The sequence below is a fragment of the Salmo trutta genome, chromosome 25 (genome assembly GCF_901001165.1).
Source record: "Salmo trutta chromosome 25, fSalTru1.1, whole genome shotgun sequence".
NCBI lineage: Eukaryota > Metazoa > Chordata > Actinopteri > Salmoniformes > Salmonidae > Salmo > Salmo trutta.
The window spans coordinates 8,608,843-8,634,430 of NC_042981.1; the positions used below are offsets into that span (position 1 = coordinate 8,608,843).

Below are 25,588 nucleotides of genomic sequence, written 5' to 3' on the forward strand. Positions count from 1 at the left end.
CTGCAGAAATGGTTGTCCTTCTGGAAGATTCTCCCGTCTCCACAGAGGAATTCGGATTGACAATCACGTTCTTTGTCTTCTCCCTGACCAAGGCCCTTCTCCCCCGATTGCTCTAGGAAGAGTTTTGGTGGTTCCAAACTTCTTCCATTTAAGAATGATGAATGCCACTGTGTTTTTGGTGTCCTTCAGTGCTGCATACAGGTTTTGGTACCCTTCCTCAGATCTGTGCCTTGACACAATCCTGTCTCGGTTTTTGCTCTGACATGCACTGTCAACTGTGGGACCTTATATAGACAGTTGTGTGCCTTTCCAAATCATGTCCAATCAATAGAATTTACCACAGGTGGACTCCAAGTTGTAGAAACATTTCAAGGATGATCAATGGAAACAGGATTCACCTGAGTCTCGTAGAAAAGGGTCTGAAAACATATCTAAATCATATTTTTCTGTAATTTCTGCAAACATTTCTAAAAACCTGTTTTTGCTTTGTCTTATGGGTTATTGTGTGTAAATTGATGAGGACATTTTTTTATTTAATACATTTTAGAATAAGGCTGTAACGTAACAAAATGTGGGAAAAAGTCAAGGGGTCTGAATACTTTCCGAATGCATTGTACATCAACAGTCAGGGGAGCTCAGTCCCTTCCCGTCTTCCTTGGCTCACTCCCTGCTGCTGTGGAGCAGTGCTCATTATCTTTCCCTTCGGGCTGTGCATGATCCCGGTTGTCTCAACTCAGGTGTGGCTTTGCTATCCAGTTATGGGAAATGTTCGGCAGGGCCGTTTATTTTTCTTGATGAGGGACCCGAGTGCCCTGTTGTGAACATGCGCTCTGACGCACCATTGGCCTCTTACCCTCCTTTATGCGTTTCCGCCTGTGGAGATTTGATTCCTATGGGCCTGGCCCCTGAGGCCTACAGGAAACAAATGTTATTACTACCATTCAGTCCGCAAGGGCGCCTTCCACTGTATGAGTATAAGTGGCAAGTGTTTGAGCTCTGGTGTCAAGATAAAGTACTTGTTCCCTTTCAGTGCTCTGTGAAGGACATCCACATGTTCCTACAGGAGTTGTTCGAGGTGTTAAAAGTGTACATGGTCTCAGACATTTGATGGAGCACCAGATGGAGCACCACAAAACTTCCCTGCTAATGGCTTTGGTCTCCACTAAACGTGTTGGGGACCTCCACACATTACCAGTACACAAATCAAATCCAAGTTTATTTGTCATGTGCGCTGAATACAACAACTGTAAACGTTACAGTGAAATGCTTACTTACAATCCCTAACCAACAGTAACAAAAATGGTATTAGTTAAACAATAGAAAAGTAAATAAATAAAAACAAAAACAGTAAAATGACAGTGAAAATAACAGTAGCAAGGCTATATACAGGTGGTACCGGTACAGAGTCAATGTGCGGGGACACCGGTTAGTCGGGACAATTGAGGTAACGTACACGTAGGTATAATTAAAGTGACTATGCATAGATGATAAACGGAGAGTAGCAGCAGCGTAAAAGAGGGGTTGGCGGGAAACAATGCAAATAGTCCGGGTAGCCATTTGATTACCTGTTCAGGAGTCTTATGGCTTGAGGTTAAAAGCTGTTGAGAAGCCTTTTGGTCCTAGACTTGGCGCTCTGGTATCACTTCACATGCTGTAGCACAGAGAACAGTTTATGACTGGGGTGGCTGGGGTCTTTTACAATTTTTGGGGCCTTCCTCTGACACCGCCTGGTGTAGAAGTCCTGGATGGCAGGCAGCTTAGCCCCAGTGATGTTCTGGGCCGTAGGCACTACCCTCTGTAGTGCCTTGTGGTTGGAGGCCGAGCAGTTGCTGTACCAGGCAGTGATGCAACCAGTCAGGGATGCTCTCAACGTTGCAGCTGTAGAACATTTTGAGGATCTGAGGACCCATGCCAAATCCTTTCAGTTTCTTGAGGGGGAATAGGTTTTGTCATGCCCTCTTCATGACTGTCTTGGTGTATTTGGACCATTCTAGTTTTTTGATGATTTGGACACCAAACAACTTGAAGCTCTCAACCTGCTCCACTACAGCCCCGCCGATGAAAATGGGGGCGTGCTCGTTCCTCCTTTTCCTGTAGTCCATAATTATCTCCTTTGCCTTGATTACGTTGAGGGATAGGTTGTTATTCTGGCACCACCCGGCCAGGTCTCTGACCTCCTCCCTATAGGCTGTCTCGTCATTGTCGGTAATCACTGTTGTGCTGTCTGCAAACTTAATGATGGTTTTGGAGTCATGCTTGGCCATGCAGTCGTGGGCAAACAGGGAGTACAGGAGTGGACTGAGCACGCATCCCTGGGGGGCATCAGTGTTGAGGATCAGCGTGGCAGATGTGTTGCTACCTACCCTCACCACCTGGGGGCGGCCCGTCAGGAAGTCCAGGATCCAGTTGCAGAGGGAGGTGTTTAGTCCCAGGATCGTTAGCTTAGTTATGAGCTTTGAGGGCATTATGGTGTTGAACGCTGAGCTGTAGTCAATGAATAGCATTCTCGTGTAGGTGTTCCTTTTGTTCAGGTGGGAAAGAACAGTGTGGAACGCAATATAGATTGCAACATCTGTGGATCTGTTTGAGCAGTATGCAAATTGGAGTGGGTCTAGGGTTTCTGGGATAATGGTGTTAATGTGAGCCATTACCAGCCTTTCAAATCATTTCATGGCTACGGACGTGAGTGCTACGGGTCTGTAGTCATTTAGGCAGGTTACCTTATTGTTCTTGGGCACAGGGACTATGGAGGTCTGCTTGAAGCATGCTGGTATTGCAAACTCAATCAGGGACATGTTGAAAATATCAGTGAAGACACCTGCCAGTTGGTCAGCACATGCCCGGAGCACATGTCCTGGTAATCCATCTGGCCCAGCGGCCTTGTGAATGTTGACCTGTGTAAAGGTCTTACTCACATCGGCTACGGAGAGCGTGATCACACAGTCATCCTGAACAGCTGATGCTCTCATGCATGCCTCGGTGTTGCTTGCCTCGAAGCAAGCATAGAAGTGATTTAGCTCATCTGGTAGGCTCGTGTCACTGGGCAGCTCGCGGCTGTGCTTCCCTTTGTAGTCTGTAATAGTTTGCAGGCCCTGCCACATCCGACGAACGTCAGAGCCGGTGTAGTATGATTCAATCTTAGTCCTGTATTGATGCTTTGCCTGTTTGATGGTTCGAAGGAGGGCATAGCAGGATTTCTTATAAGCTTCCGGGTTAGAATCCCACTACTGAATGCAGCAGCACTACCCTTCAGCTCAGTGCGAATGTTGCCTGTAATCCATGGCTTCTGGTTGGGGTATGTACGTACAGTCACTGTAGGGACAACGTCCACGATGCACTTATTGATAAAGCCAGACTGTGCTAGCAAAACAGTCCTGTAGTTAAGCATCTGCTTCATCTGACCACTTTTTTTATAGACCGAGTCACTGGTGCTTCCTGCTTTAATTTTAGCTTGTAAGCAGGAATCAGGAGGATAGAATTATTGTCAAATTTACCAAATAGAGGGTGAGGGAAAGCTTTGTACACGTCTCTGTGTGTAGAGTAAAGGTGATCTAGAATTTCTTTCCCTCTGGTTGCGCATTTAACATTCTGATAGAAATGAGGTAAAACTGATTTAAGATTCCCTGCATTAAAGTCCCCGGCCACTAGGAGTGCCACCTCTGGGTGAGCGGTTTCCTGTTTGCTTATTTCCTTATACAGCTGACTGAGTGCGGTCTTAGTGCCAGCATCCGTCTGTGGTGGTAAATAAACAGCCGCTAAAAAAATAGATGAAAACTCTCTTTGCAAATAGTGTGGTCTACAGCTTACCATCAGATACTCTACTTCAGGTGAGCAAAATCTAGAGACTTCCTTAGATTTCGTGCACCAGCTCTTGTTTACAAATATACACAGACCACCCCCCTTCGTCTTACCAGAGTGTGCTGTTCTATCTAGCCGGTGCAGCGTATATCCCGCTAGCTGAATGTTTTCCATGTCGTCATTCAGCCACGATTAGGTGAAACATAAGATATTACAGTTTTTGATGTCCCGTTGGTAGGATATTCATTATCGTACCTCTTCTAATTTATTGTCCAATGATTGTACGTTGGCAAGTAATATTGATGGTAATTGCAAATTTCCCACTCACCGTTGGCGGATCCTTACGAGGCACCCCGCCCTGTGTCCTCTATACCTGCGTCTCTTTCTCTTGCCAATGACGGGATTTCAGCCTTGTCGGGTGTCTGAAGTACATCCTGTGTGTCCTGCTTGTTGAAGAAAAAATCTTTGTCTAATCCGAGGTGAGTGATTGCTGTCCTGATATCCAGAAGCTCTTTTTTGCCGTAAGATACGGTGGCAGAAACATTATGTACAAAATAAGTTACAAATAACGCGAAAAAAACCACATAATAGTACAATTGGTTAGGCGCCCGTAAAACGGCTGCCATTTCTTCAATCGCCATCTTACACCCTTCCTGTCACCCCAGGCGACTCTAAAGGGACATTGTATCGAAAAACAGCCTTCGCAGCAAAAATCATGACCATGTCCTAAAGGTCCTTAACTTTTGATCTATTTCCCTATTTGCCTCCTCATTTTGCTTCTGAAGAGCAATGGAGTTTACATGCCCTATGTCCAATGTGAGCTTTACGCCTGTACATTGAACATTACCGGGATATCCAGTTATGTGACTTGTTTTTTGGCTGTTTTGCTAATCCAGCTCATGGCAGGGCATTCTCTAAGCAGTGTCTCTCCCACTGGATTGTGGAAGCTATCTCCCAGACATAGAACAGCGAGGGGAAGGGGTTACCTAGCGGTGTACCGCCCAGGGATCTGGCAGCGTCTTGGTCGTTGTTTAAACGGTAGATTATAGCAGATATTTGTGCTGCGGTGAGTTGACCATCGCTTGGATGTCACTGCTCCCAGTGTAACCCACAGGGTGTTTACGGCTGGAACAGGGGAACGTCACTAGGCAGCACGCCATGTGCTCAATACCAGAATACCGTATCTGGCGTGGTCAGGTCTGGATGGACTGCCATGGATCGTTTCGTTTAGTATCCATGGGGGGCGGCTTGGGGCGTGATTATATTGATCCATCATAGTATGTTGTACCGATGTTTCACTCCTTTAGGAAACAGTATTTATAGTCATAATGTTATGTTTTTAGTTGTCTATAAATAGTGTTTCAGATCTCCTCACTAGCAGGACTAAGTGCTGATCTAAGGAAAGTCTCTTTCTTATTTAATAGTATTATTATTATAATTATTATTATTATCTTCCCACCAATCATGATCTATTCTACAGTATACTTACAAAAACAGACAGATATTATAATCCTACTACACCTATATTGTGCGAGTGTTCCTTGTAATAATATGTCTGGCTGACTTTGAACCTGGGTGGTCTACACACCGAAAGACTTTGTTAGACCTCTGAGCCAAAGCCTCCAGTATAGTGGAACGATGCAGTCACACTGCTGAACACGCTGCTGTCAGAATGATGTGAGGATATGTGAGGACAGAGGATGCTAATGCCCTGCCACTAAACTGTAGCAATTAAAGATCGTGTTTAGAAAGGAATATAACACTGCTTATGGCTAAGACATTCCTTGGCATCATTCTTAAAGTAAACAGTAATTTGTCACCGGCATTCGAATGAACAATGTTTTCACAATTCTAAACTATGCCAGCAATATTGGCAGTGTTAACGTAGCTGCCAGCACAGAATTTAATTGTTCAACATTTTAAATGTGTCGCTTTAAAATTAGCTGAGCTTGTTTTTTGTTTGAAGACAGACAGAATGTTGATGAGTTACAGTAGTGTTCGGAAAAGACCAGGGACGGAATGGTGATGAGTTACGTGTTCTGAAAAGACCAGAGACAGAAAGTTAATTAGACAGCCTTAAATCAAACTCTGGCTGAATCTTACCTTAAGATATAACACCGTTTTCTTGAGATATGGGTGCATTATTGAATGTTTAGCTCAATGCCGATCCTCCCTTCGGTATCAATGCATGATTTGCACAAAGGTTTGAGGGATGCACGTGTGTATTTCAAGTTCAGATTTGGTCCACTTCACAAACAAGCAAGACATGCGTTGACAGTGGCAGAGATTAAAGACCATCTCTCGTCGACAGACCCCTCCTAGTTTATCAGACACAGCCAGGCTACAACATACACAAAATGTTCAAAACATAAGGTACACCTGCTCTTTCCTTGACATACACTGACCAGGTGAATCCAGGTGAAAGTTATGATCCCTTATTGATGTCACTTGTTAAATCCACTTCAATCAGTGTAGATGAAGGGGAGGAGTCAGGTTAAATAAATATTTTGAGACAATTCAGAGGGTGAATGCGCAAGACAAAATATTTAAGTGCCTTTGAATGGGGTAGGGTAGTAGGTGCGAGGCGCACCGGTATGGGTGTGTCAAAAACTTCAACATTGCTGGGTTTTACACGTTCAGTTTCCTGTGTGTACCAAGAATGGTCCACCACCCAAAGGACATCCAGCCAACTTGACACAACTGTGGTAAGCAACTGAGTCAACATGGACCAGCATCCCTGTGAAATGCTTTCAACACCTTGTAGAGTCCATGCCCCGATGAATTGAGGGCAAAGCTCAATATTAGGAAGGTGTTATTAATGGGAGAAGAGACTGGAGTAACTTTGGAATTTACAACACTTCCACTCTTACATATCAAGGCACAAGGCGAGACCCAAATGTAGACACAGGAGGCAGATGGTTGGAGTCTTACAATGTTTATTAATCCAAAGGGGTAGGCAAGAGAATGGTCGTGGACAGACAAAAAGGTCAAAACCAGATCAGAGTCCAGGGGGTACAGAGTGGCAGACAGGCTCGTGGTCAAAGCAGGCAGAATGGTCAGGCAGGTGGGTACAAGGTCCAGAAACAGGCAAGGGTCAAAACCGGGAGGACTAGGAAAAGGAGAATGCAAAAAGCAGGAGAAAGGGAAAATCACTGGTTTACTTGGAAACATACAAGACGAACTGGCACAGAGAGACAGGAAACACAGGGATAAATACAATGGAGAAAATAAGTGACACCTGGAGGGGGTGGAGACAATCACAAGGACAGGTGAAACAGATCAGGGGGTGACATTACAGGGTTCTGGTTCTATGTTTTGTGTCATGTCAGTCAGGGAGAGTAAAATCACCTGAATGAACCTACATCATCACTGTGAACAGGGTAATTACACATGATCAACTAACGGCTAAATCACAGTTAAAAGCCACTGTCATTTTCATCAAAACCTCTACTTATCCACTTCAAATAACCTGTCTTCATGAGATTTTCATAGCCTCTGAATTCTTATACATTATGCATATTAGCACGAAGTTAAGTAGGCATCATTAGCGTAGTCTTTATATAAGATTGAAGAGAACATTTTTTGTAAAACATACAGTGAATTTATGTTTTTGAACCTCACAATGATCCTTTTGATTCTTCAGAGCCAGTCACTGTCTCAGTATTCTGTTTGAAGTGAGAGCATCTAGCGCGTTACGGCAGAATAACGTGTACGCTAATAATCGGGAAGCAAGTACAGGGAGTGAATTTAATGAATAAATGAGCATGGATCAAAACAAGAAACACGAGTAGCGTACAGACATGAAACACATAAACAGAAACAACAACACCTGAGGAAAAAAACAAAAGGGAGAGACAGATATAGGGGAGGTCATCAGGAAGGTGATGGAGTCCAGGTGTGTGTAACGATGATGACAGATGTGTGTAATAATGAGTAAACTGGTGACAACGAGCGTCAAAGTGGAGGAGCTGGAGTAGAAGTGACAGGCAGCCGCGTCTTAACGCCTTTTTCAATTATCCTCTATATGGCTGGCCAGCCCCAGGTTAAGATTAGGGTTAGGGAAAGGGTTACGTTTAGGGTTAGGATAAGGGTTAAAGTTAGGGCTAGGGTTAGGGTAAGGGTTAAGTTTTGGGTTAGGATAAGGGTTAGGGTTAGGTTTGGTAGATAGTTGAAATGTTTCTGATAGTCTGGGTTAAAGTTAGGGTTAGGGTTAGGGTTGGTAGATAGTTAGTTGAAATGTTTCTGATAGTCTGGGTTAAAGTTAGGGTTAGGGTTGGTAGATAGTTGAAATCTTTCTGATAGTCTGGGTTAAAGTTAGGGTTAGGGTTGGTAGATAGTTAGTTGAAATGTTTCTGATAGTCTGGGTCAAAGTTAGGGTTAGGGTTGGTAGATAGTTAGTTGAAATATTTCTGATAGTCTGGGTTAAAGTTAGGGTTAGGGTTGGTAGTTGAAATGTTTCTGATAGTCTGGGTTAAAGTTAAGGTTAGGGTTGGTAGATAGTTAGTTGAAATGTTTCTGATAGTCTGGGTTAAAGTTAGGGCTAGGGTTGGAGTTAGTAGATAGTTAGATGAAATGTTACTGATAGTTTGTAGATCATCTACTGAAAGACTCTCCAAATAAAGTGTTTCCCAGACAGGTAGTAAATCCCTGGTGAAAGACATGGAGCAGAGGATACACTTCTCTGGCCATGGCCTAGCTCACCAAGCTGCTAGAGAGGTGGATCAGGACTCCTCAGGCTCTGCTAGAGGGTTGCAGTAGTTCTACATCTGTTAGACATGGAGGTGAACCCTCAACTCTCAGATGGCAGCCAGTGAAGACCAGACAATCATTTATCATTAGAAATCAGGAAGCATACGTATTTATCCCCAAAAATGCCTCCAACATATGCTCTTCTATATGGTTCTCCTCCCAAGTAGAATATCAAAATATAGCTTTTCTCTGCTCTATACAAGAAAAGAAAGCAATACAAAACCAGCTTCAAACACACTGTTATGGGCATGGTGTGAATTACAGGAAGCCATTGGGGGGCTCAGCTCCCCTGAATGAGATGTTAGTTCCCCTAAATGCAACAAAATTCTACTTTAGGGAGTCTCTAAATAATGCTAATTTAATCATGCTCCTGTATGTTTCAAATGCAGGGGTAAATATATTTTACAGTGGTAAATGTGAAAATAAAATCTTCTAATGAAACCAACACCCCAACGTCGCTGTCATGGTTTAAACTCTATATTTCTATGACGCTTTGCTGTCCATCCAGTAGTGCTGAATTTCAACCTCTGCTCCTTTACGCATAGATGTTCCTTTGTACGTCCTCATTTTCACCATTTGTTTGCCATGCGTCCTTGATAAAACAAAATTGTTCATTGGATTTATCCCATGATTTATCATTGTTTGCTTAAGTCAGTCAGCTGTTTAGAGCGCTCATTGAGTTGTTTTTCAGGTGCACCGTGGGTAATGGTGTTCTCCATGACCAGAAGTAGTAGAACCATTTATGTAGCTTCATTATTTTCTATGAATATATGTTTTCTTTCCTGGATCAGCTGACGATGGTCGAAAAATATCACTAGACAACTAGCTTACAGCTAGACACCAATGCGCATCCAATCCATTCAACAAGTATAGGTTAATGACAGTAGGACTATAGTTGACTCTTTCGGTTAGAAGCTTTCAATTTTTTCAATGGCATTGGCCTACATTACACTGAACAAAAATATAAACACAACTTGTAAAGTGCTGGTCACCTGTTTCATGAGATGAAATAAAATAACTCAGAAATGTTCCATACGCACAAAAGCTTTTTTCTCCCAAATTCTGTGCACACATTTGTTTAAATTCCTGTTAAGGAGCATTTTATCGACCTGACTCCCAAGTGGGTGGACCTATGCCCTTCCAGGCCCACCCATAGCTGAGCCCATGCCCAGTCATGTGAAATCCAATGATTTAGGGCCTAATGAATACATTTAAATTGACAGATTTACTTATATGAACTGTAACTCAGCAAAATCTTTGAAATTGTTGCATGTCGCGTTTATATATTTTTTTTAAATGTGTGTGCCCTTGAGAACTGTTTTCACTGCAAAACATAATGAAATGTTACCTAGGCCTATTTACACTTAGGCTACAGTGCATTTTCCAAAACCTCCAAGATCCATGATTCATACAGGGTTGAAGTTCAATGTTTTAATTCAAATGTGAAATGCTTAATAATGACAAATAACACTGTCATAAATGTCATTAATGTAAGGAATGATAGTGTTATAGGTCACATGATTTGTGAAGTCTCCAGTCATTAATTCATGGATTATGGGGTAAACATCTTTTGATTCAACTCATGTATTATATTGAATGTAAGCTACCTGTTCTGCGTATGTTCATGTGTTTAAAATAGCCTTGGCTGAGAGGGTAGGCTACTGGCAGTGGTGTAGGCCTAGTGGAGGATAAACCCAAGTAAACGCTGTTTACCCATCTTTAAAAAAAACATGTATTGAAAGAATAGGGAGCGTTACTTTGTTTACCACGACCGGCAACCACCTATTTTTTTTTAACACTACGTCACTGGCTACCGGCTATTTCAAGTTCATGGTAATACACATTGTAGCCTAGTCGTGTAAAATGACCATGTGTGTTAGGGTGACCATTCTGTTTTTCCAGGGACGGTTTCAGTCCTATTTCAGGTGTCCCGACTTTTCAGCCAACAAAAAAAGGTACATCTGTTGGCAAGACACATCAATTAATATAGACCTATTCGATGACAATCTCTGAATGCCATTAGACACACTTTTTGGTGTTTTGTAATAGATGTCTATTTCAATTCATCAAATGGCGTGTGTATACATGCAGTTTGGATGCTGTGACTATTTTGGAGTGGACGAACATGCCTACTTTTTGAAGATATTTGTTTGACAATCAGATGAAAATATCATAAATGGTTGTGTTCATGCCACAACAAAAGGTAATACATTTTTACCGTTTAAATAACGTCTTTATTAGGCCAATAAGTTCCATTCAATAGAGACCCCCTGTCAGTGTCCTCTGCTTCCTCCACTGTCCGCAGTGATATCTGTCAGTGTCCTCTGCCTCCTCCACTGTCCGCAGTGATATCTGTCAGTGTCCTCTGCCTCCTCCACTGTCCGCAGTGCTGTCTGTTTTTACAAGATAAGAGCTCCTGTATCTGTCTTCCGAGTGCTTCTCAGACATTCGCTAGCTACTATCTCACTCAGGGAAGGGTTGTTTACGCTCATGCCAATAATAATGTTCCATTTGACATCGCACAATTTTATGATGCGATGATTTGCATGCACAGGTATAATATCTCGCTGTAGACACCTTTGTAGCTGTACACACCTCTGTAGCTGTGCATACCTCTGTAGCTGTACATACCTCTGTAGCTGTACACACCTCTGTAGCTGTACATACCTCTGTAGCTGTACATATCTCTGTAGCTGTACACACCTCTGTAGCTGTACATACCTCTGTAGCTGTACATACCTCTGTAGCTGTAAACACCTCTGTAGCTCTCCACACCTCTGTAGCTCTCCACACCTCTGTAGCTGTACATACCTCTAGCTGTAAACACCTCTGTAGCTGTACATACCTCTGTAGCTGTACATACCTCTGTAGCTGTAAACACCTCTGTAGCTGTAAACACCTCTGTAGCTGTAAACACCTCTGTAGCTGTAAACACCTCTGTAGCTGTGCATACCTCTGTAGCTGTGCACACCTCTGTAGCTGTACACATCTCTGTAGCTGTGCATACCTCTGTAGCTGTACACACCTCTGTAGCTGTACACACCTCTGTAGCTGTACATACCTCTGTAGCTGTAAACACCTCTGTAGCTGTGCATACCTCTGTAGCTGTCCACACCTCTGTAGCTGTAAACACCTCAGTAGCTGTGCACACCTCTGTAGCTGTGCACACCTCTGTAGCTATAAACACCTCTGTAGCTGTCCACACCTCTGTAGCTGTACACACCTCTGTAGCTGTCCACACCTCTGTAGCTATAAACACCTCTGTAGCTGTCCACACCTCTGTAGCTGTACACACCTATGTAGCTGTACACACCTCTGTAGCTGTACATACCTCTGTAGCTGTACATATCTCTGTAGCTGTACACACCTCTGTAGCTGTACATACCTCTGTAGCTGTAAACACCTCTGTAGCTGTACATACCTCTGTAGCTGTAAACACCTCTGTAGCTGTAAACACCTCTGTAGCTCTCCACACCTCTGTAGCTCTCCACACCTCTGTAGCTCTCCACACCTCTGTAGCTGTACATACCTCTATAGCTGTAAACACCTCTGTAGCTGTACATACCTCTGTAGCTGTAAACACCTCTGTAGCTGTAAACACCTCTGTAGCTGTAAACACCTCTGTAGCTGTGCATACCTCTGTAGCTGTGCACACCTCTGTAGCTGTACACATCTCTGTAGCTGTGCATACCTCTGTAGCTGTACACACCTATGTAGCTGTACACACCTCTGTAGCTGTACATACCTCTGTAGCTGTAAACACCTCTGTAGCTGTGCATACCTCTGTAGCTGTCCACACCTCTGTAGCTGTAAACACCTCTGTAGCTGTGCACACCTCTGTAGCTGTACACACCTCTGTAGCTATAAACATCTCTGTAGCTGTCCACACCTCTGTAGCTGTACACACCTCTGTAGCTGTCCACACCTCTGTAGCTATAAACACCTCTGTAGCTGTACACACCTCTGTAGCTGTCCACACCTCTGTAGCTATAAACACCTCTGTAGCTGTCCACACCTCTGTAGCTGTACACACCTCTGTAGCTGTCCACACCTCTGTAGCTGTACACACCTCTGTAGCTGTGCATACCTCTGTAGCTGTACATACCTCTGTAGCTGTCCACACCTCTGTAGCTATAAACACCTCTGTAGCTCTCCACACCTCTGTAGCTCTCCACACCTCTGTAGCTCTCCACACCTCTGTAGCTGTACATACCTCTAGCTGTAAACACCTCTGTAGCTGTACATACCTCTGTAGCTGTACATACCTCTGTAGCTGTAAACACCTCTGTAGCTGTAAACACCTCTGTAGCTGTAAACACCTCTGTAGCTGTGCATACCTCTGTAGCTGTGCATACCTCTGTAGCTGTGCACACCTCTGTAGCTGTACACATCTCTGTAGCTGTGCATACCTCTGTAGCTGTGCATACCTCTGTAGCTGTACACACCTCTGTAGCTGTACACACCTCTGTAGCTGTACATACCTCTGTAGCTGTAAACACCTCTGTAGCTGTGCATACCTCTGTAGCTGTCCACACCTCTGTAGCTGTAAACACCTCTGTAGCTGTGCACACCTCTGTAGCTGTACACACCTCTGTAGCTATAAACACCTCTGTAGCTGTCCACACCTCTGTAGCTGTACACACCTCTGTAGCTGTCCACACCTCTGTAGCTATAAACACCTCTGTAGCTGTCCACACCTCTGTAGCTGTACACACCTCTGTAGCTGTCCACACCTCTGTAGCTGTACACACCTCTGTAGCTGTGCATACCTCTGTAGCTGTACATACCTCTGTAGCTGTCCACACCTCTGTAGCTATAAACACCTCTGTAGCTGTCCACACCTCTGTAGCTATAAACACCTCTGTAGCTGTCCACACCTCTGTAGCTGTACACACCTCTGTAGCTGTGCATACCTCTGTAGCTGTACACACCTCTGTAGCTGTACACACCTCTGTAGCTGTACATACCTCTGTAGCTGTCCACACCTCTGTAGCTGTAAACACCTCTGTAGCTGTAAACACCTCTGTAGCTGTACATACCTCTGTAGCTGTAAACACCTCTGTAGCTGTACATACCTCTGTAGCTGTACATACCTCTGTAGCTGTAAACACCTCTGTAGCTGTAAACACCTCTGTAGCTGTAAACACCTCTGTAGCTGTAAACACCTCTGTAGCTGTACACACCTCTGTAGCTGTGCATACCTCTGTAGCTGTGCACACCTCTGTAGCTGTACACACCTCTGTAGCTGTACATACCTCTGTAGCTGTCCACACCTCTGTAGCTGTACACACCTCTGTAGCTGTAAACACCTCTAGCTGTGCACACCTCTGTAGCTGTGCATACCTCTGTATCTGTAAACACCTCTGTAGCTGTGCATACCACTGTAGCTGTAAACACCTCTGTAGCTGTACATACCTCTGTAGCTGTACATACCTCTGTAGCTGTGCACACTTCTGTAGCTGTACACACCTCTGTAGCTGTCCACACCTCTGTAGCTGTACACACCTCTGTAGCTGTACACACCTCTGTAGCTGTAAACACCTCTGTAGCTGTACATACCTCTGTAGCTGTGCATACCTCTGTAGCTGTACATACCTCTGTAGCTGTACACACCTCTGTAGCGGTGCACACCTCTGTAGCTGTCCACACCTCTGTAGCTGTACACACCTCTGTAGCTGTACCCACCTCTGTAGCTGTACATACCTCTGTAGCTGTAAACACCTCTGTAGCTGTAAACACCTCTGTAGCTGTACATACCTCTGTAGCTGTAAACACCTTTGTAGCTGTAAACACCTCTGTAGCTGTAAACACCTCTGTAGCTGTGCATACCTCTGTAGCTGTGCATACCTCTGTAGCTGTGCATACCTCTGTAGCTGTACACACCTCTGTAGCTGTGCATACCTCTGTAGCTGTACACACCTCTGTAGCTGTACACACCTCTGTAGCTGTACACACCTCTGTAGCTGTAAACACCTCTGTAGCTGTCCACACCTCTGTAGCTGTAAACACCTCTGTAGCTGTGCATACCTCTGTAGCTGTACACACCTCTGTAGCTGTACACACCTCTGTAGCTATAAACACCTCTGTAGCTGTCCACACCTCTGTAGCTGTACACACCTCTGTAGCTGTCCACACCTCTGTAGCTATAAACACCTCTGTAGCTGTCCACACCTCTGTAGCTATAAACACCTCTGTAGCTGTCCACACCTGTGTAGCTGTACACACCTCTGTACCTGTCCAGACCTCTGTAGCTGTACACACCTCTGTAGCTGTGCATACCTCTGTAGCTGTACATACGTCTGTAGCTGTCCACACCTCTGTAGCTATAAACACCTCTGTAGCTGTCCACACCTCTGTAGCTATAAACACCTCTGTAGCTGTCCACACCTCTGTAGCTGTACACACCTCTGTAGCTGTGCATACCTCTGTAGCTGTACATACCTCTGTAGCTGTACACACCTCTGTAGCTGTACATACCTCTGTAGCTGTCCACACCTCTGTAGCTGTCCACACCTCTGTAGCTGTAAACCCCTCTGTAGCTGTAAACACCTCTGTAGCTGTACATACCTCTGTAGCTGTAAACACCTCTGTAGCTGTACATACCTCTGTAGCTGTACATACCTCTGTAGCTGTAAACACCTCTGTAGCTGTAAACACCTCTGTAGCTGTAAACACCTCTGTAGCTGTGCATACCTCTGTAGCTGTAAACACCTCTGTAGCTGTACACACCTCTGTAGCTGTGCATACCTCTGTAGCTGTACACACCTCTGTAGCTGTACACACCTCTGTAGCTGTACATACCTCTGTAGCTGTCCACACCTCTGTAGCTATAAACACCTCTGTAGCTGTCCACACCTCTGTAGCTGTAAACACCTCTGTAGCTGTACACACCTCTGTAGCTGTACACACCTCTGTAGCTGTGCATACCTCTGTAGCTGTAAACACCTTTGTAGCTGTACACACCTCTGTAGCTGTGCATACCTCTGTAGCTGTCCACACCTCTGTAGCTGTACACACCTCTGTAGCTGTAAACACCTCTGTAGCTGTGCACACCTCTGTAGCTGTGCATACCTCTGTAGCTGTAAACACCTCTGTAGCTGTGCATACCACTGTAGCTGTAAACACCTCTGTAGCTGTACATACCTCTGTAGCTGTACATACCTCTGTAGCTGTGCACACTTCTGTAGCTGTACACACCTCTGTAGCTGTACACACCTCTGTAGCTGTACACACCTATGTAGCTGTACACACCTCTGTAGCTGTAAACACCTCTGTAGCTGTACACACCTATGTAGCTGTACATACCTCTGTAGCTGTGCATACCTCTGTAGCTGTGCATACCTCTGTAGCTGTAAACACCTCTGTAGCTGTACACACCTATGTAGCTGTACACACCTCTGTAGCTGTACATACCTCTGTAGCTGTCCACACCTCTGTAGCTGTACATACCTCTGTAGCTGTGCATACCTCTGTAGCTGTACACACCTCTGTAGCTGTGCATACCTCTGTAGCTGTGCATACCTCTGTAGCTGTAAACACCTCTGTAGCTGTAAACACCTATGTAGCTGTAAACACCTCTGTAGCTGTGCATACCTCTGTAGCTGTAAACACCTCTGTAGCTGTACACACCTCTGTAGCTGTACATTCCTCTGTAGCTGTGCATGCCTTTGTAGCTGTGCATACCTCTGTTACTGTGCATACCTCAGTAGCTGTAAACACCTCTGTAGCTGTACATACCTCTGTAGCTGTAAACACCTCTATAGCTGAATGACATTGACATGATGAAATGTATCAGAACGCCTTCAAAATGAAGTTAAGCTCCTGGTGAAATTACAGGTAATAACAAAAAAAAACGATCTTGTTAGTGAGATCCTCAGTTTAAAGTGTTTATCAGATACATTTTGTCTGCATTTAACTTTTTAAAAAAATACAACAAATAGTTTTATACCCTCTTGTGGAATTCCTCTGTCTGTTGCTGTCTAGCTGTGAAAATAAAGGGCTGTGGGAATTAAAATTCCTTCAAGTTTTATCTTGAATGTTTTTTTTTGTTAAATTTAACTAGGCAAGTCAGTTAAGAAGAAATTCTTATTTTCAATGATGACCTACCCGGGTACTGTGGGTTAACTGCCTTGTTCAGGGGCAAAACGACAGATTTTTTTTAACCTTGTCAGCTCATGGATTCAATCCAGCAACCTTTCAGTTACTGGCCCTACGCTCTAACCACTAGGCTACCTAGTAATGACTTATTTTTCCATCTTTTACTGTAGAATACATAATTATGGGTCAATTTCATTCTTCTACTGCTACAGCCCTTGGTTGAACTGCGCCCCTGTACTTCTCTAACCTTGCTCAACCATTGACACCGGCATGCCGTATGTCCTTTTGACTTTCCCTAAAAGCAACTTACTTCAAGCATGCATCAACATCTTGCAGTACAACCCCAAAAATATTATAAACTGGGTGGTTCGAGCCCTGAATGCTGATTAGCTTGCAGCCGTGGTATATCAGACCGTATACCACGGGTTTGACAAAACACTTATTTGTTACTGCTCTAATAACCAGTTTATAATAGCAATAAGGCACCTCAAGGGTTTGTGATATCTGGACAATATACCACGGCTAAGGGCTTAAGATGTGACTGCGCCTGAGAACAGCCCTTAGCCGTGGTATACTGGCCATATACCACACCTCCTCGGGCCTTATTGCTTAATTAACCCGATCCTCAGCCAGTATGTTCTTCTCTCTGACCTACACCCAGACTGCACACCGGCTCCATGTCTTAAGACTAGCGTAAACAGATCTATTTGTCATTCAATACCAATGACCAAGGGAATGTCGTCACCTGACTGTTCCTCCTGACTGTCTGTTTTATAGCCTCTGGTTGTAGTGTGTACAAATTGAAGTGGCTTTTGTTCTCTCATTTTATATGGACATTTATATTTTGATAGTTTATTATATTTTATACATATTTTTGTATCTGTTCAAATTTATAAATTACATTTTTATTATGAATATGATTTTGGGGGGAATTACTTACTTTGTTATGGTAATCATTAGTTTTGACCACTTTGAATCAGATGAGTGTATTTGGAATCATATTTTTTATAATTTGTATAGAATAATTTTAAATGTTCATCTTATTTTGGGAGATTTGGAACTACTTCAGCGAATGGACTGTGTGCTTTAGACCACTGCTAATAATCTAAAAACAAATACTTCAAGTTATCCTCCATTTTGTCAAAACCAGTCCATTTGTCACGTTCTGGCCAGTATAAGGTTAATTGTTTTGTAGTTTGGTCAGGGCGTGGCAGAGGGTATTTGTTTTATGTGGTTCAGGGTGGTGTGTTTTTGTAAAAAGGGTGTTTGATTAGTAATTCCGGGTGTTGGTTTATGTTTAGGTATTTCTATGTAGAGTCTAGTGAGTGTATGTCTATGTTTGGTTAATTGGGGTTGGGACTCTCAGTTGAAGGCAGGTGTTGTCTATCTGCCTTTGATTGAGAGTCCCATATAGTAGGGTGTGTTTGTGTTTGGGATTTGTGGGTGATTGTTCTGTGTTCAGCCTTATGCTTTAACAGACTGTTTGTTGTTCGTTCGTTCGTGGTTTTCGTTTGTTTGTTATTTTTTTTACGTTCATTTTTGAAGTTAATAAATTCTCAAGATGAGCATACACATACCTGCTGCGTTTTGGTCCTCCTTCACCGACGACAACCGTGACACCATTAAAGTTGACACAACATTTGGTGAAGTGGTTCCAGATCCACATATCTTCCTTGGTTTTTCAGATTTTTGAGAGCTATTTTGAAAAAACAATTACACTTTTTTTTTATAATTGAATGATTGATTGATTACGTAAAAAAACTAAACTGCATGGCTAAGATGTTGCAGTTCAGGGTTTGTCAGACTGTCACTGTTAGTAGAGTTATGTTATTCTCTGTAGATGGGCATGTATGCATAAGCTCACTGGTTGTATGTCCCCATCCCTTCCTTACAGCCAAAAGCTCTAACGCCGCCCGACTTCCTCGTACTGCCTTTACATGGACATGGCAACTGACTTACACTATCACCCTCATCATCCTCATCTCCTCTGTAGTATGTTCATAGGCCTCTCCCCCTTGAACAGTCATCCATCCATTCTAAATTAAAGAACAAATACAAACTAAGCAAAAACTTCAAATTAATAGAAGGTAGATATTTATTGAGAAGTCAATGCGAAAACGTATAGATGTACCGTTTTCTATTGAAAAACTGGATTACTTATCGAAGAAAAAATAATAATTATGTTGCCGTTTATTTTTCATGTTATGTGGTGTGGATGTAAGTGTTGTTCCCTCCCTGCACCATCATGTCTAAAGAAAAAATAAACAAGACGTCCAATTGCTAAATTATTATTGATCTATACAAAACTATACTGAGCCAAGAACATTCTCACACAACTTTCTTTTGTAAACTTCTTTTTTTTTCATGCCAAAATCATGAGGTGATTGTTGATGTAAGTTGACAAAGACTATGTGGTTTCTTCCTTGAATAATGTTTTAGTGGGCTGTTATGATGTTTAAAACATACTTTTTTTTTTTTTTTACGTTTGCTTTGTACAACATGCAGCTAATCTTAATGTATTAGATCCAACTGTTCTCCTAGTTTGTCTAACATAGTATTGTTTGCCGTAATTTGTGAGTGATAAACTATTAATGAATGTTTGCCTTGATTTAAATTCATTTTTTTATCATTTGAAATTTGCATCAGTTTGTAATGCTTAGTGATACGATAGCCTTGCTAGTGAACTGTATACACATACCTTGATGGCAGTGGGATGTGGCAGCTGCAATGACAACCTGAATGTTCATAATTTCCCTTTTGAGAAACAGACCATATCTACACTCGCCTTTTAACGCTACACCAAACTCAGCATGTGATTGGATACCACTGTATTTTCCTCCAAAAATATTTTTTATCCTTTAGAAAACAATGGGGATTTGTTACTTCATACAGTATGTTGGCCTCCACATACACACACACACACACACACACACACACACACACACACACACACACACACACACACACACACACACAAACACATTAATGCACATTCTTTATCGTCATTCTCCTCTAAAATTAACCAAGTGCCGACAACATGTGTGGATTTGCAAGTCTAATTTCAACCTGTTGGTTCCCAGTGCAGCTCTAATCACTACAAAAGCTCTTCATTGCTCTTGCGTTGTTTTGTTAGGTTTTTAATGAAATACTTCGTTTGAAGCTGAGAACAATGTTGCTGGTAGATTTCTGTATTGCGTGGCTTGCTTTATAGTTAGAATAATGTGCTCTGAAGTGCAAGGAGATGCGCCGGATAGTTATTTGTTTACATTCACTGATCACTTACAGTTAATTAGTGGGCATATGAAAGAACCTGTTGTTTCTTAATTATTCAATGTAGATACTCACAAGGCATTTGTTGACTTTTCAGAAACGATAAAGTGCTATTGAAACCTTATTTAATTTAAAGTGCAGGCTAAATTATTTTGGTATCATTTTCACTAAAGGCCCCCTTTGCTGGGGTGAAAAAAGTGAATTTAATTGAATAACGAGCTCTTGAATTGAATTGTGCAAGTGTAACTTGATTATGAAAGCCCCCAGTGATTCATGCTACACTACATCATATTGTGAGTTGATCACATGGTTACATCGCAAATACACCCAAATACTCACACACGTATGATAGACACCCCCTCCAGAATGATACAGACACCCCCTCCAGAATGAAACAGACACCACCTCCATAATGATACAGACACCACCTCCATAATGATACAGACACCACCTCCAGAATGATACAGACACCACCTCCAGAATGATAGACACCACCTCCAGAATGAAACAGACACCACCTCCAGAATGACACAGACACCACCTCCAGAATGATAGACACCATCTCCAGAATGATAGACACCACCTCCAGAATGATAGACACCACCTCCAGAATGATACAGACACCACCTCCAGAATGAAACAGACACTACCTCCAGAATGAAACAGACACCACCTCCAGAATGAAACAGACACCACCTCCAGAATGATACAGACACCACCTCCAGAATGATACAGACACCACCTCCAGAATGACACAGACACCACCTCCAGAATGATACACCACCTCCAGAATGATAGACACCACCTCCAGAATGATAGACACCACCTCCAGAATGATACAGACACCACCTCCAGAATGAAACAGACACTACCTCCAGAATGAAACAGACACCACCTCCAGAATGACACAGACACCACCTCCAGAATGATAGACACCACCTCCAGAATGATAGACACCACCTCCAGAATGATAGACACCACCTCCAGAATGATACAGTCACCACCTCCAGAATGAAACAGACACTACCTCCAGAATGAAACAGACACCACCTCCAGAATGAAACAGACACCACCTCCAGAATGATACAGACACCCTCTCCAGAATGATACAGACACCACCTCCAGAATGATACAGACACCACCTCCAGAATGATAGACACCACCTCCAGAATGATAGACACCACCTCCAGAATGATAGACACCACCTCCAGAATGATACAGACACCACCTCCAGAATGATACAGACACCACCTCCAGAATGAAACAGACACTACCTCCAGAATGAAACAGACACCACCTCCAGAATGAAACAGACACCACCTCCAGAATGATACAGACACCCTCTCCATAATGATACAGACACCAACTCCATAATGATAGACACCACCTCCAGAATGATAGACACCACCTCCAGAATGATACAGACACCACCTCCAGAATGAAACAAACACCACCTCCAGAATGATAGACACCACCTCCAGAATGATACAGACACCATCTCCAGAATGATACAGACACCACCTCCAGAATGATACAGACACCACCTCCAGAATGATACAGACACCACCTCCAGAATGATAGACCCCACCTCCAGAATGATAGACACCACCTCCAGAATGATACAGACACCACCTCCAGAATGATACAGACACCACCTCCAGAATGATACAGACACCACCTCCAGAATGATACAGACACCACCTCCAGAATGATACAGACACCCTCTCCAGAATGATACAGACACCACCTCCAGAATGAAACAAACACTACCTCCAGAATGATAGACCCCACCTCCAGAATGATAGACACCACCTCCAGAATGATAGACACCACCTCCAGAATGATACAAACACCACCTCCAGAATGATAGACACCACCTCCAGAATGATACAGACACCACCTCCAGAATGATACAGACACCACCTCCAGAATGATACAGACACCCCCTCCAGAATGATAGACACCACCTCCAGAATGATAGACAACACCTCCAGAATGATACAGACACCACCTCCAGAATGATACAGACACTACCTCCAGAATGATACAGACACCACCTCCAGAATGATACAGACACCACCTCCAGAATGATACAGACACTACCTCCAGAATGATACAGACACCACCTCCAGAATGAAACAGACACCACCTCCAGAATGATAGACACCACCTCCAGAATGATACAGACACCCCCTCCAGAATGAAACAGACACCCCCTCCAGAATGATAGACACCACCTCCAGAATGATACAGACACCACCTCCAGAATGATACAGACACCACCTCCAGAATGATACAGACACCACCTCCAGAATGATACAGACACACCCTCCAGAATGAAACAGACACCCCCTCCATAATGATACAGACACCACCTCCAGAATGATACAGACACCCTCTCCAGAATGATCAGAGAGTGAACATTCAGCTGTCATTGATCTGCCCTATGAAATCCTGTCATTATGGAAGCTATGTAGAGCCACTCAAAAGGCTAGAGGCTGGGGTCGACTGGGGAGCCAGATCTTTTCCAGATTCTTCCATGGGGGTTACTGACACTGTATGGTAATCTAGCCAGTTAGGACTTCTGTCTTATTGTAGAATTATAAATACATTCAGGTTTAAGCCACTGTGCTGCTTGTTTTCCGTTTTCAAATAGGGATACGGTTATACACATCAGCTACATGATGACTTCAGTGTCAGATAAGAGAGAATATTTTTTTTCAAAGGTAAATACTACTAAAATCCACATTATGCTGGCCTCTATTGGTTATATATTTTCTTGAGTCCTTTTTTTCTTCGATTGAACCTTAACGTCTGGCTCACCCTCACACCTCCTGTAGCCTTTTGAACCTTAACGTCTGGCTCACCCTCACACCTCCTGTAGCCTTTTGAACCTTAATGTCTGGCTCACCCTCACACCTCCTGTAGCTTTTTGAACCTTAATGTCTGGCTCACCCTCACACCTCCTGTAGCCTTTTGAACCTTAACGTCTGGCTCACCCTCACACCTCCTGTAGCCTTTTGAACCTTAACGTCTGGCTCACCCTCACACCTCCTGTAGCCTTTTGAACCTTTTTTTGCTTTGCCTTTTGTTCTGTTTTCTGGCATGTTTATTCTTATTTAAAGCTGTGTAATGTAGGTACAGTGTGTGTACATGATTTTTTTTGTTTTGTTTTGTACAGTATCGTGTTGTGCTTTTATTTGACCTCTTTTCTGTTTTGGGTGAATGTGATAGCTAGATATATGTGTATGGTTGCCAAGATGTCCTTACTTCTCTCTAACGTGTATTTTGTCTGTCTCTACGTCTAGGAGGTGAATTAGTCATCCCTGTATTCTTAGAGAACCAATCAGTGCTACCCCCGTCCATCCCCCTCCCAACCCTCTGCCCACCCCTCACCATAATTGAAACCACCAAAGAGTCCCTGTCCGCGGCCACTGAGGCCGGGGTACCTTGCTTGTCGGACCGAGGCAGCGATGATTGTGATGATTGTGATGATGATGATGATGGCTTGGTGATATCTGGGTATGATTTCGACTCTAACCTGCATCCTACTGATGATGAAGAGCTTTACGCCACCTTCTCCTTGGTAACAGATAAGACCTTGTCCACGTCGGCTTTTGAAGGTGGCTACAAAGCTCACCAGCCCAAGTGGGAAACCAAGGACTTTAGACCTAAGAAACCATCCTCAGACCGCGGTAGGACTACCACTACCGCCATGCTGTCACTAGCACCCGACCAGAGCCGCTACACCTCCACCGCAGCCCTGCACCACGCGTCACCCGCCAAGCTGCCTGCCGGCAAACTGAATAACCGCGAGCTAAAACCCCAGCCAGACGTAGTGTTGCTCCCGTTGCCCACACTACCCTATGAGGTAGACAGCACCAAGCAGAGGGCTCCTGTAATAACCTCCCCCATGTTCCATACTGTACCCACAGCCCTGCCCACCCAGCCCGTCATCAACCGAGTCCCGGGACCCCCGGAAGTGTCCCGCCAGTCTAGCAGCACCATCGGGATGGTCGTCGGAATAGTGGCGGCCGCCGCCCTGTGCATCGTCATCCTCCTGTATGCCATGTATAAGTACAGGAACAGGGACGAGGGTTCCTACCAGGTGGATGAGAGCAGGAATTACATCACCAACTCGGCAACGCAGAGCAACGGAGCCGTCGTGAAGGACAAACAGCAAAGCTCGAAAGGCGTCAAAGGAAAACAGAAAAACAAGGACAAGGAGTATTACGTTTGAGTGACGGACGTTGAGAGATGAAAAGAGAGAGGAAGAGAAAGACAGGTATAGAGAAATATAGAACTGTATTTAACAGTTACCTTCTAAGGAGCTGCGATGACAAAATATGGTTAAAAACTAGAACCGTTACTTGATGCTGTGTAGAGTGGTTGAACTATGACATGTGTTGTAATATCAAGAAGACTTACTATTGTAAGCATACAGAGAAGGCTAATAGCATCTTTAGAGACCTTCCTCTTCTGTTGGGTAGTGTACAACTACTTCACAGCGACTGCATCATCATCCTAAGGGACTTTTAGAACTATGTGATCCTTGGCGTAAAAATATTTTTTTTGGTTCGTTTTTGTAAACCTGTACAAAATGAAAGATGTTCATTAATCTTGACTGTCTTCAGCATGTAAGCAACATGTAGTGCTTTAACAAGAGTGGGTCAGGAGAAAAAGGATAATTGTAAAGTCAATGAAAAAAAATGGACTACTGCTGTTAAAAGATATTGTACTTTTTTTTATTGTATGTATGGTTTCAACATTATAAAAGTGTGGTGTCTACGCAACAACAACAAAAAACATCTACTACTCTATGTATCAAATGACACCAAGTGAGCTCAAATGGCTGAGGAAAGATCTCTTAGGATCTCTTCAGATCTCAGAGCTCTATTGTCTGTCCTCTGATCTCAACATGATTACTCTCGTTGTGTGACAGACAGAGTGACACTGACGTGTGATCCTGGTGAGAAGTGGTTGCTTGTTCTTGTCTCGGTTAAAAACAACTGATTGTAATGCATGTAATCCATTCTACCAAAACTGTACAGTACAGTACAATGTACCACTAGAGAACAATATACCACGACAGTACAGTACATACCAGTACAGTATATTGTACAGTACATTACAATATATAAACTTTGCTAAACTTTATACTTTGTCATCATCATGACCCCACAACTCTTGATTTTATTCCCTAAAAACGTCAACAATGAAAATATGAGTATCCCTCAAGATAAAAAGGTCTGTTGGTTTGCAGTCGTGCTGGTTGTGTCTTTTGCAGGCCTCTGTGTGTTGGTTAATCACCTCTTGTTCTATTTTCTATGGAGCTGTCCTATCGAGGACAGAATGCAGTACTATAACACTGTTAAAGATGTCTATACAGAAATAAATAAATAACGTGAAAAGTGTGAATTCTATCTGTCACAGTCAAAACTGTGTCAAACAAACACATTTGTTTAAATATTTTATTACATTATAGCCGTTGTACTTAGTAGGTACTAGCTATTGTACATACCATCTAAGTTGTAATTTTTTTGTAACTATATTGTACAGACTGATCATATGGTTTATCAGTGTATTTCATGAAGAAACATCTATAACTGTTAACTGACGTGAAGAAAGACTTTGAAGCATTGAGAATACACATTTAGTAAAGAACGGAGAACAC

The 25,588-nt window shown here is 43.3% G+C and overlaps 1 protein-coding gene across 1 annotated transcript in view; it reads left to right on the plus strand.

Moving 5' to 3' along the window:
• The window catches only part of LOC115161950 (neurexin-3a-like), a 739,824-nt gene extending 715,210 nt beyond the window's left edge, over positions 1 to 24,614 (plus strand). The window contains exon 24 of the mRNA XM_029712804.1: positions 23,850 to 24,614. Coding sequence (XP_029568664.1) covers positions 23,850 to 24,154 — 305 coding nt within the window. The 3' untranslated portion in view covers positions 24,155 to 24,614. The remainder of the gene's footprint in view (positions 1 to 23,849) is intronic.
• Positions 24,615 to 25,588: the final 974 nt, after the last annotated feature.